This window comes from Lepus europaeus, chromosome 5 (assembly GCF_033115175.1).
Source record: "Lepus europaeus isolate LE1 chromosome 5, mLepTim1.pri, whole genome shotgun sequence".
In the NCBI taxonomy this organism is placed as follows: Eukaryota; Metazoa; Chordata; class Mammalia; order Lagomorpha; family Leporidae; genus Lepus; species Lepus europaeus.
The window spans coordinates 9,143,417-9,155,660 of NC_084831.1; the positions used below are offsets into that span (position 1 = coordinate 9,143,417).

At 49.1% G+C, this 12,244-nt stretch overlaps 1 protein-coding gene across 1 annotated transcript in view; it reads left to right on the forward strand.

Annotated features, from left to right (window-relative positions):
- PRDM2 (PR/SET domain 2) overlaps window positions 1–12,244 on the forward strand; it is a 124,849-nt gene that overhangs the window by 27,638 nt on the left and 84,967 nt on the right. Inside the window, 2 exon segments of the mRNA XM_062190465.1 lie at window positions 5,158–5,275; window positions 6,779–6,882. Of these exon segments, the coding sequence (XP_062046449.1) occupies window positions 5,158–5,275; window positions 6,779–6,882 (222 nt within the window).

Here is a 12,244-nt window from a genome sequence, read left to right on the forward strand (position 1 = left end):
TCCATCTGCTGGTTCACTCCCCAATTGGCTGCAATGGCTGGAGCTGCGCTGATCCAAAGCTAGGAGCCAGGGGCTTCTTCTGGGTCTCCCACATGGGTGCAGGGGCCCAAGGACTTGGGGCATCTTCTACTGCTTTCCCAAGCCATAGCAGAGTGCTGGATTGGAAGTGGAGCAGCCGGGACTTGAACCAGCGCCCATATGGGATGCCAGCACTGCAGGCGGTGGCTTTACCCCCTACACCACAGCGCCGGCCCCACAGAGCACTCAGTTCTTGACCCTTCCCTCATTCTCTGCTCTGCAGTGAGGCATCTCACGCAGGGACTGTGTTCCCAGTTGAGCTTGGGCTGCCCTCCAGCCATTGCTCTCTCTGTACCCCAGGCCCCTCGGCAGCTGGCATTTGTGTTTGCTCACAGTGAGAGGTGATTAACCAGCCTTCCAGCAAGGGCTCACAGGTGCAGGCTGCCACCAGTGTTGTGGCTGAGCCCGGCATAGCACAGTGGGGACTGCTGCTGGGCAGGTCCAGCATCACAGGGCCGGGCCCAGGATTACAATGTTGGTTGGCCCCTGTCAGGTTCTGCTGCACTGGGACCTCAGCCCCCCTGGGGTTCATTTATTTGCAATGGAGAGACAGAGATTCTGAGATTCCACCTGCTGATTTTCTCTCCCAATGTCTGTAACAGACAGGACTGGGCAGGCCTACGCCAGGAGACCAGAACTCCATGCGGGTCTCCCACATGAGTGGCAGGAACCCAAATACTTGGGTCATCTTCTTCTTTCCAAGGCGCATGAGCAGGGAGCTGGGTGTGAAACGGAGCAGCCAGGACTTGAAACGGTGCTCATATGGGATGCCGGCATTGCAGGTGGCAACTCAACCCACCGTGCCACAGAGTTGACCCCAGCACCCTGGGGTTTTAAAGCAGAGAATAGGGTCTCTCTCTGGCTTTTCTTTTCCTCCCCTGCAGAAGCTCAGGGGCCTGGTGGTGAGCCGTTGCCTTGGATGCTGTACTCTGAAGCCACTGGCACTAAGCCCAGTTTATTCTGGTGTGTTTTGCTTATTCTTCTTCAGAAGGTAGCAGTGAAACCCTTCAAATGAAAAAGACCCTGCACGTGTTTTTGGGGCGCAGGAAGAGGGGCAGGTGGGAGGTGGGTGTACCCTGCGGTCTCACACCGCACTCTTGTTGGTTTGGTCTCTGAGTCTCGGCCTCTGCTCCTCCCCCTGAGCTGAGAGGCGCTGGAAGGCGTGGCTGTCTCACGTGGCGTAGCTGCTCTTGGACTTTGTGTTGATGCTTGTTAACCTGGGGCTGTTTGCCATGTTAGAAATCTAGAAACATTTTAAAACTTTTATTCTGAATAATTATAGCTTCACAGGAAGTTGGAAAAATCGCAGTCCCGGGTCCTCTTCGTTCTCCCTTCCGCAGTGATGGCGACTCACCTAGGTCTCACACGGGAGCAACACTGGGACGTGGATTGCAGCAGTGTCAGACTACAGGCCTTGTTCACACCGCGGAAAATGCAGAAACAGAAAGCGAAATGGCGATTATTTCAGTAGCTGGCAGGGTGATGACACCATCACAGAGCGGAGCCCTCAGGAACCCAAGGGTTCTAGTGTTGTTTTCACAGTGGCTCTGACTTTGAATTCCTGAAGGGGACCTCAGCATGTGGACTGGGAGTGGAGACCCTGCTGGCTTAGTGGTTACATGTGGGCTCTGTCTGGATTTTGTCCTGGTTCCCCAACACGCTTATTTCCTAAACAACATCCCGTGACAACTGCTGACGTAGCATTTGCATGGATTAGGTGTTGTCAGTACGCTAGAGGTGACTTAAAGTGTGGACCGTGTCACGTGAGAGATCGGAGCTCCTCGGAGTCTGGTGTCTGCAGGGTCCTGGAACCTGTGCCCCTGGATGCCGAGGGACACCTGTGTTCACCCCAGTTCCTGCCTCAATGCCCAGGTACATGTGGAGAAAGTACTTCTGGTAGATGACCCTGCTCTTTTCTCTCCTTTTTCCAAAGAAAGGTTTCAGTTAGCTTCCAAAGAATCACGCACTCATTCAAGTGTTTAAGTGACAACAGACATTTGAGGTCCACTGCCCAGTGCTGGGATCGCAACACTGGACAGGACAGACACCCTCTGTCTTCTCTCCAGTCCAACGGGGGAGACACACACTCAGCACATGATTACACAAACAGTTATTAATGGCCATGATGAGAACCATGAAGGGAAAACAGGAAGGGGAGCGTGCAGGCCATGCCACAAGTCTGTGCCTGCTAGCTCATCAATCACTGACCTTTTTTTTAACTTTTATTTAATAAATATAAATTTCCAAAGTACAGTTTATGGATTACAATGGCTCCCCCCCCATAACTTCCCTCACCCGCAACCCTCCCATCTCCCACTCCCTCTCCCATTCCATTCGCATCAAGATTCATTTTCAATTATCTTTATATACAGAAGATCAATTTAGTATAAATTAAGTAAACATTTCAACAGTTTGCACCCACACCAAAGCACAAAGTGTAAAATACTGTTTGAGTACTAGTTATGGCATTACTTCACACTGTACAGCACATTAAGGACAGAGATCCCACATGAGGAGTGAGTGCACAGTGACGCCTGTTGTTGACTTTACAAATTGACACTCTTGTTTATGGCGTCAGTCTCAGTCACTGACTAAGAGTGCCCCTGCTGTTTGCCAGAGCCGCTGCTGCAGAGCCTGCCACACTGGGGGTGGAGGGGCAGGCTGGGCTGGCCCGAGACCGCAGTGGGCTGCTGTGGTGAGGGCTTCCTGTGTGAGCTCAGTCCCACCGTAATGAGGATTCTGAGATCACTAACAAAGTGTCCTCTCCTGGGTGAGGGGCCCCATCCACAGTCACGCTGGGGTCATCCAGGTGACCGAGGGCAGTGAGATTGTCCATGTTCCTTTGCACCTGGCTGCTATGCTGTGGTCCTTGATACTCACACGTGTTCTAGAGGTTTGTTTGTTTTTTAGATTTATTTATTTATTTGAAAGTCAGAGTTACACAGAAGAGGAGAGGCAGAGAGAGAGAGAGAGAGAGAGAGAGAGAGGTCTTCCATCTGCTGGTTCACTCCCCAATTGGCCTTAACAGCTGAAGTTGTGCCAATCCGAAGCCAGGAGCCAGGAGCTTCTTCTGGGTCTCCCACATGGGTGCAGGGGCCCAAGCACCTGGGCCATCTTCCACTGCTTTTCCAGGCCGAAGCAGAGAGCTGGACTGAAAGTGGAGCAACCAGGACTAGAACCGGCGCCCATATGGAATGCCGGCGCTCCAGGCCAGGGCATAGAGGTTCTAACATGGTGGTCTCGAGTGAGACATTTCCTGTGGGAGTGGCTGACACGACCGTGGGTCGGGAGGTTTTAGGCAGATGCTGTTCTCAGGTGGTGCTCCTGTGGGGAACCCCGCAGTGATGCCAGGTGAGGACCCCAAGTCAGACAGAGATTCAGATCCAGGCTGTGAACCACTTGGGCCCCTTCCCCAAGGCTTGGTTTCCTCCTGTGTCTGTGTACATGTGGCGAGGTTTAGGGGGGGAATCCCTGACTCCCTTCCTCTCGGGCTGCTTGGGGTAACTTGACCAAGCAGGTAAGAGGGGCAGCACAGCGCTCGTGCTGAGCGGCCGTTGTTGTGTTGCTGTCCGGAAGTGTCTGTCTAGGTCAGCAGACGCTGTTTTCCCAGCGGGCCGCTCCTGCGGTGGTAAGTGGTGCCGAGCTTTGGCCCTGGGTCACAGCCCAGAAAGTGTAGCCCTGATGGTGCTGCTAGGACTCCTTGCTCTGCTGGTGTTCCCAGCTGTTGCCTAATGGGTGAGTGCTACAAAATAATCACCATGTAGCCCAGGATACCAAATTTAGAAAACATTTATATTTCCGAAAATCCAGCTTGCAGATTAACATTTTCTAGAATGAGTTCTATTTAGAACTAGAAATGTCTGTGTTAAATTTATTTCAGAGCTTCCTAAAGCCGTTTTCTGGAGTGAATTTACCCTCCTGTTTCGGCAGGTGTCTGAGGGATGTTGTCTGAAAGCGGGCCAGAGACGAGACCTTGGCAACCACTGTGGTGTTCCTTTCTCTTGAAGCAGCCTATTGATATTAAAAAAAAAAAAATTGAACTGCTGGGAGTACACAAATTTGGATGATATTCCTGTCTTGGCACATGACATTCTTAAAAACCACAAGAGCTTCATTGTGCGAAAAATTAATCTTTAGCTTAAAGTTTGCTTTTTGCTTACGTTGGTTCCTTTGAAAGTCCTTGGGAAATGTGTCCGTTTGCAGTGAGCTGAACACAGGCCAGTATTCTCAGAGGTGCTGTGACCGACGCGTCGGCTGGGGGCGGTTCCAGCATCGTCCCTGGAGACGTGGGACCAGGTAGCAGACGCTCGGTTCTCCTTCGACTTGAGAGTTGCCTCTGATTGGCCGTCACCTTTTCTGTCCTGCGTCCTTATCTGATAGTAATCCTGCGTGTTGAGATTATGATGCGTTCCAGCCTACGTCTTCATCAGTGATCGTGTGACGCTCTTCCCGTCTTAGCTGCTTTGTGCCATCGTTGTGACCGTGCTCTTTAGTGACTTGGTAGGCACTGCTAGATTTCTGTTTTCTGGGGAGGTAACACTTCTACCACCGTAGGATGCGATGTGTGTTTGGATGGAATGTTCCAGCCCCAGGCAAGCTGGGAGTGGTTGGTGGATGGGTGTTTGGGTTGGGCAGGGTCAGATAGGCAGCGGGGCCTCTGCAGTATGTGCTGGACATTTTCATTTGAGTGCACAATGTTGAGTTCCATTTTTGAGCATTTTGAAGCAGGTACCACAGCCTTTAATTTTAAAAGCAGGCTTGAGCTGTCCTTGGCTGCCAGGTCTTTTAGGGCCGCAAAGCAGTGTGGTGCTGGGGTGTGCATAGTTTGCAGGTGGCCACAGGTGGCTAGGACAGACAGATAAACACAGACGGGCTCCCAGGTAGCAGCGGTCTCCTCTGGAGTCTCATAAACTAGCGTCAGAAGGCCTCGCGAGCACTTGCCCTCACCTTTTGGGTCTGATCTGCCAGCTTCCGGTTTCAGTTACATGTTTTGCATGTTTGCTTATCGGACCAGAAAAAAAACAAAACACGACTTGGGCTCTTCCTTCTGCTCTGATCCGCCTGTTTCCTGCCTTGCAGAACACTGCCGAGCCTGTGGCAGCCGCAGAGTCGCTGGCCGAGGTGCCTGAACATGTGCTGCGAGGACTTCCCGAGGAAGTGAGGCTCTGCCCGTCTGCCGTGGACAAGACCCGGATTGGTGAGCACTGCGGGCAGTGAAGAGCAGGTGGCCCGAGGCTCCCTGGGGGGCCTGCGAGGCAGCAGATGCACCCTTGACCGGAAGACTGTGCTGTTGATTGTAAAAGTAAAACCAGGTGTGCACGCTTGCACGTGGGCACACACGCACCCCCACCTTCAGCACTTGCCAGGGGGTGCCTTCCCCCACCGGCCTGCTCTGATCATGTTAATCCAGTTAGTTCCTTGTTTTGTACTTGTTCTCACATCTGTCCCTGTCGCTGGCCGGGAGTGCCTTCGTTCTTGTTTAAGTCTGCAGTACCAGAGTCCTTGTGGTCCATTAGTAGTTGCTTGAATGAGTGACACAACCTGAGGATCTCCAGGTGCTTCGGGCTGGGTTTTCACGGAATGTAAGCCAAGCTTGTGTGTGCCTGGTCTTGTTTTTTGTGGCCTCATCTTTCAACAGAAGGCTGAGGCTATAAATTATGAAAATGTGGTCAAAATACAAACTTGGACTATCTTATGTTTATATTCTGTTTCTTTTTTCAGATGTTTTTCTGATAGCCCAGTTTATATATATATATATATATATATATATATATATATATATATCTGTGTGGATAAATTTTTAGTAATTGCTTTTCCTAATTCTCTTTGGCTTAATCTGTTTGTTTATATCATTCAAATGAAAGAAAGTCATTGATTTCCTAGCTCCCCTAAATTGATTTGTTAGCGCTATAATCAAATGCAGTTCACAGCAGGCTTCCAGAAGGCTACACAAGACTGGCCCAGCCTCCACTCCCAGTCTATTCATGAGGAACCGGAGGCCAGGGGAGGGACACTGTGCAAACTGACCGTGTGTGCCAGTTCCCTTGACTCCAGGGCTGGCGCCTGACCTGTTCCTGGTGGCTTCGTCGTCTTACCGGCTTGCTTTATGGTCAGCGCATGAGCAGTAGAAGCAGTCCCGAGAACCCAGGGATGGGCTTCTCCCTTGGTAGTTTCAGCTCTGGGGGTTGTCAGGAAGCTTCGCTACAGAGAGAAGGGCTTGCTTTCTTGGAGCCAATGAAATTCAGAAATGTTTATTCACAAAACTGTAGTCCTAATTCTCTATAAAAATAACTCATGTTCACCGGAGGCAACTTGAAATCTCCAGAAAAGTGCAAGGAAGAGCTTAAAGATTGTAGCTTCACTTCATTCTGATTTTTTTTCTCTTCAACTATGTGTTCTTCAAATATTTGTGATTGCAGTGTAGGTGGTTTTACATGTAAACTTAAAAGCAAAAATAAAACATTCTTCCCCAGTCACAGAATAGTATAGGTTCTTTAAAGACAATCTGGAAAATACAGAAAAGTATGAAGAAGAAAAATAAAAGCTCCCATTAAGGACTTGCTTCGGCTTAGCCTGATCTCGGTTGATTTAACACTGTCTTGTCTGGCCTCGTCAACTGTTTTGTGAAACTGAGCTGATTTTAATGCTTTCAACCTTTCAAGGAAGCACAACACACTAAAATGTCGGTTTTATTTTCTAGGTGTCTGGGCCACTAAACCAATTTTAAAAGGCAAAAAGTTTGGGCCATTTGTTGGCGATAAGAAAAAAAGATCTCAGGTGAAGAATAATGTATACATGTGGGAGGTAAGAACAGGTTCTTGTTCTTTGCGTATCCGAGTTCTGTATATTTTAAAGAAATCGTTATCTTGTTCCCTCAGGGTTTGACATTTTGAAATTAAGCCAGCGTTTCCATATGTTCTTTATAGTGTTTCGCCGGGCGCAGACTCCCATGCAGGGCGCTCTGTGTGTTCTCAGACTGCCCCACTGCCCCCACAGTGAGCGGCAGGGCCGTGTTTCCACGGCCTTGTCCGTGCTGCATCTCTCTGCAGCCGAGACCTGGACGCCTGTTTCCTCCCAGGCTTCCGGATGCTCCCCGGAAAAGACCCCGCGAGGTGGCTGCACATGCCCCGGTGGCATCTTCCCCGTGCTGTGGAGCACAGTGTCCGTGTCTGGAGTAGCCGGAGTTGGGTGTATTTAGCGCATGCACACTTCTGTGGAGCTCTGAGCTTTTGAGAGGTTTCTCGTTCTGTGGATTGCACGGTCTCCCAGCTGTCCTGGAGGACGGACCAGGGCGTCAGCCGCCTCCGCGCAGGAGGAGTCGAGGGTTGGAGCTGAGCTCCCCTGGGCTCCACTTGAGAGGGGTTCCGGTGCAGCCTGCAGTCCGAGGCTCTGGCCGGCTATGTGCCCGTTAGGAATGTTTCCTTCTCATGGCCTTGGTTACCCTCCTGCCTCTGGCTCCATGACTGTGGGCAGGGTCCACATTACCTCTGGGTTGTGAAATTTTCAATTTAAAAGATGAGGATAATGATATCTCATTGGGGAAGTTGGGAAAATAACCTGTGTGTTGTTCCCTGGGATGTTGCTTGGGAAATCAGTGTCTGTGTTGAATCAGGCCCATGCCTTCTGGAAGCTCACTGTGTTCCCAGAGGAACTCCTGGTGCGACTCCTGGTGTTCGTATGAGGGGACCTTCCGTGAAATCACACCTGCCCTTCACACGTTAGCATATAAAAGCCCAAAAATCAAATACGGCTGCCAGTGCCTAGGTTCTCTCCGTCCGGGAGATCTGGAGAGCTTGTACGTAGGAGCCCATGTTGCTGTTTCTCTCAGTGCCAAAGCTGGTGTTTCTTAACTTGAAAAATCAGAACTTCTCCTAGTAATTCAGTTTCTCTGTTTCTTGTGAATCTCTCCTATTAAGCCAGGGTGCTTTAGAAATCAGGGATTTACCAGGAGGACCATTTGCATTATGTTATTTAACTACTTGTGAGGCGAAAGAGCTCTGTGTTTGTAAGAAAAGGTGATACAAATTGCTAGAGACAATGCCTGCATCATTAGAAGTGTTGTGACCGCAAAATCATGCCCCGAAATAAACTGCATTTTCAATTTTATGTTTCCCGAGAGAAGTGATGGGCTCTGCCAGGTTAGTCCAATCCTGTGAAGTCAACATCAGTGAACTCACTGTAGTTCTGGGTATCCAGCATGGTAGTGGGACTTTGTTGGGCATACCGTAGAAATTACTAGTAGTGCCTTTGGTCAATTAAGCTTTGTTCACGTTGAAGCCCGTGCATAGTATGACTTGATAATAGCTTGGTGAAAAATTGTAATTTGGAACCATGACATGGGGCTCGATTTTCCACTGTAAACTTATTAACATCCCATTGTTAAAGCTACTTCTAGCATACACAGACACAGACACACACACAGACACAGACAGACACACAGACACACACACACAGACACACACACAGAGACACACACACACACTACAGTTTGCAAGTGCTTATGATGTTGCAGGTCTTTCTGGTTGGGCTTCAAGGCTTCGTTGTTGTGAAGGTTGAATCTTCCTACAGTCAGGAAGGAATCTGTGTCTCTTTCAGGTAGTTCTGATCACAACGGGGATGTATGGTATGGAAGCCTTTACGGTCTTTGTCTCTTTTTTTTAATATTTATTTTATTTTATTTGGAAGAGTTACAGAGAAGTAGAGACAAAGAGAGAGGTCTTCCATCCGCTGGTTTACTCCCCAGATGGCCACAACGGCTGGAGCCGCACTGATCTGAAACCAGGAGCCAGGAGATTCCTCCGGGTCTCCCATGCAGGTGCAGGGGCCCAAGGACGTGGGCCTTCTTTTACTGCTTTCCCAGGCCACAGCAGAGAGCTGGATCAGAATTGGAGCAGCTGGGACTAGAATCGGCGTCCCATGGGATGCTGGTGCTTCAGGCCAGGGTGTTAACCTGCTGCACCACAGTGACGTCCCCTAAAGTCTTTGTCCCTTAAAATCTTAAAATTAATCTCTCTCTCTCTCTTTCTAATTGTATGTGTGTGGCAGAATGTAGGAATTGTAAGGTACATGTTTCTTATAAAGAGGAAGATGAAAATCGGGTAGCGTTTAGTCTCTCATTAATTCATTCCACCCCTGGTCTTTTCCTCAGACTGGCATCAGAATGTTGCTTATTAAGGTAGTAGAAATGGTTCTCATCGGAATCTTATCTGTTGTCTTCAAATCCCCTTAAGACCTGCTTATCTTTTAGCCGTTGGGTCTAACACCCCAAGAACTCCATTGGAAGCTAATCTGAGACAAAGTGTTAAATTGCTTTTCTTGAGGCCTTGAGTATCTAACCCAGTCCCAAGTCTTCCAAACTTTCACTGCAAACAGTCTATTAAGTCAGAGTCAACAGGAGAGAAACAGCAGAGTTTCCCTGACACGCTTCTGGCAGGGACAGCCGGCTATCAGAAACTGCGGTATTTTGTTTTACTGTTATATTTTCATTTATTTATTCTTACTTTTAAAAAAAGATGTGTTTATTTATTTAGAAAGTCAGAGTTATAATAGAGAGGGCTGGGGCAGGGAAAGAAAAGTGAGGGGAGAGAGAGGGAGAGATCTTCTGTCTACTGGTTCACTCCCCAGATGGCCACAACGGGCCGGGCCAGGCCAGGCCGAAGCCAGGAGCTTCACTTGGGTTTCCCACATGGATGCAGGAGCCCAGACACTTGGGCCACCCTTTGCTGCTTTTCCCAGGCTGTTAGCAGGGAGCTGGATAGGAAGTTGAGCAGCGGGACACTAACCAGTGCCCATATGGGATACCAGCATTGCAGGTAGCAGCTTTACCTGCTACACTACAACACTGGCCCTAATGACTCTTTTTTTAGGGAAGTTTTAGGTTCACAGCAAAAGCGACCAAAAAGTATAGATCATTCCTCTTTTTGTTATTATTTTTTTAAGGATTTAGTGTTTTATTTATTTAAAAGGCAGAGTGGTGGGGTGGGTAGGTGGAGATAATGGTCTTCCATCTGCTGGTTCACTCTTCAAATGGCTGCAGCAACCCACGCTGGGCCAGGCTGAAGCCAGGAGCCTGGAACTCTATTGTGGGCTCCCAAATGGGTGCAGGAACACCAATAATGGAGCCATCATCTGCTGCTTTCCGAGGCGCATCAGCAGGGAGCCGGATCAGAAGTGGAGCAGCCAGGACTCAAACCAGCACTCCAACAGGGGACACTGGCATCGCAGTGGGAGGCTTACCGTGCTGGGCCACAGTGCAGGCCCTCTGTTGTCATCTGTTTTGTGCTGCTACAATAGAACACCACAGACTGGGTGATTTGTAAACACTAGGACTTTAATTGGCTCCCGGTTCTGGAGGCTAAGAGGTCCAAGTCTGAGTGGTGCACCTAGCGAGGGCCTTCCGGCTGTGTCAACACAGCACAGGACTCAGAGTGTGAGAGGTTGCAGGAGGGCGAGGGTGCAGCCCTGAGCCCCTTGTAGCTGATTCTCATCCGTCCACAAGAACGGCAGCCCCATGACCTAAACACCTCCCGATAGGCCCTGTCTTGCCACTTTGTTGAGCTGAGGACTAAGTTTCCAGTGCTTGCTTTTTTTTTTTTTTTTTTTTTCCATTTAAAGATTTATTTATTTGAGAGGTAGAGTTATGGACACAGAGACAGAGAGAAAGGTTCACCTCCCCAGTGGTCACAACGGCCAGCGCTGGGCAGATCTGAAGCCAGGAGCCAGGAGCGGAGCCTCTTCCAGGTCTCCCATGCGGGTACAGGGGCCCAAGCACTTGGATCATCTTCCACTGCTTTCTGAGGCAATAGCGGAGAGCTAGATTGGAAGTGGAGCAACCAGGACATGAACTGGTGCCCATATTGGATGCCGGCGCTGCAGTGGAGGCTTAGCCTACTGGGCCACAGCGCCGGCCCCTAGGGCTTGCTTTTGGGCGACATTCTCAGGCCACAGCAAGTTCCGTGTGGCTGCTGCCCTGCCACGCACAGCCTGCTCAGCACCCTGCATCACAGGGCGGTTCTGTGTAACCGTGAACCTGTACTGACGCCTCGCGTTACCCAGAGTCTGTGGCTCACATCAGAGCTTACTCTTGGTGTTGTGCATTCTCACAAACCTTCTGTGACATGTGGAGTAGTATTAATGTATACACATACAGGCACGAAAGCAAGAATCACGTAAGCGCCTGCCATCCGGGCGTGGCCACTGTGAGCATCTTGGTCGTCTTCAGGAACATTCTGTCAGCTCTGTCTCTACCTGTCGTCTTCTTCTGTTTCTCACACATTCTAGTGTATCCACAAACACCAGGTATAGAGATTTATGCCACTGAGGTCAAACAGTTAATACAGTTCTATAATGTGCTTTTTTTTCAATATGTTCTGGAAATATATGTGCTAACTACTTGTTTGCGTCATCATTCCTCGAGGCTACCTAGAATTCCACAGTATGCCAGGCCCTCTTGGACATTTAAGTAGTTTTACTGTGATTATGTATAATTCCTCAAAGTATAAAGCTCACCGTGTATGCACAAGTGTTGTCCTTTTGAGATATGAGGACTTCAGAGAGGTGGAAATGAAAATAAAAGATGTTTATTTTGATGCAAAAAATTTTAAAATCCATACATAGTTTTTAAATTATATTTATTTTCCATGAACATAAGACCCACTCATATGCATGCATTTCAAATTTATTTGTTGGGACTGGCACTGTGGCATAGCAGGTAAAGGTTCCACCTACAGTGCTGGCATCCCATATGGGCGCTGGTTTGAGTCCTGCCTGCTCCACTTACTATCCAGCTCTCTGCTATGGCCTAGGAAAGCAGTAGAAGATGGTCCAAGTCCTTGGGCTCTTGCACCCGCGTGGGAGACCTGGAAGAAGCTGCTGGCTCGTGGCCTCAGATCAGTGCAGCTCTGGCTATTGTGGCTAATTGGGTAGTGAACCAGCAGATGGAAGACCTCTCTCTCTGCCTCTGCCTCTCTGTGACTCTGCCTTTCAAATAAATAAATAAATATAAAAAAATTTTTATTTGTACTATAACAATTTTCTTTTTTTTAAGATTTATTTTATTTATTTGCAAGAGTTACAGAGAGAGGTAGAGACAGAGAGAGAGAGAGGTCTTCCACCCACTGGTTCACTCCCCAGGAGGCTGCAATAGCCGGAGCTGCGCCGATCTAAG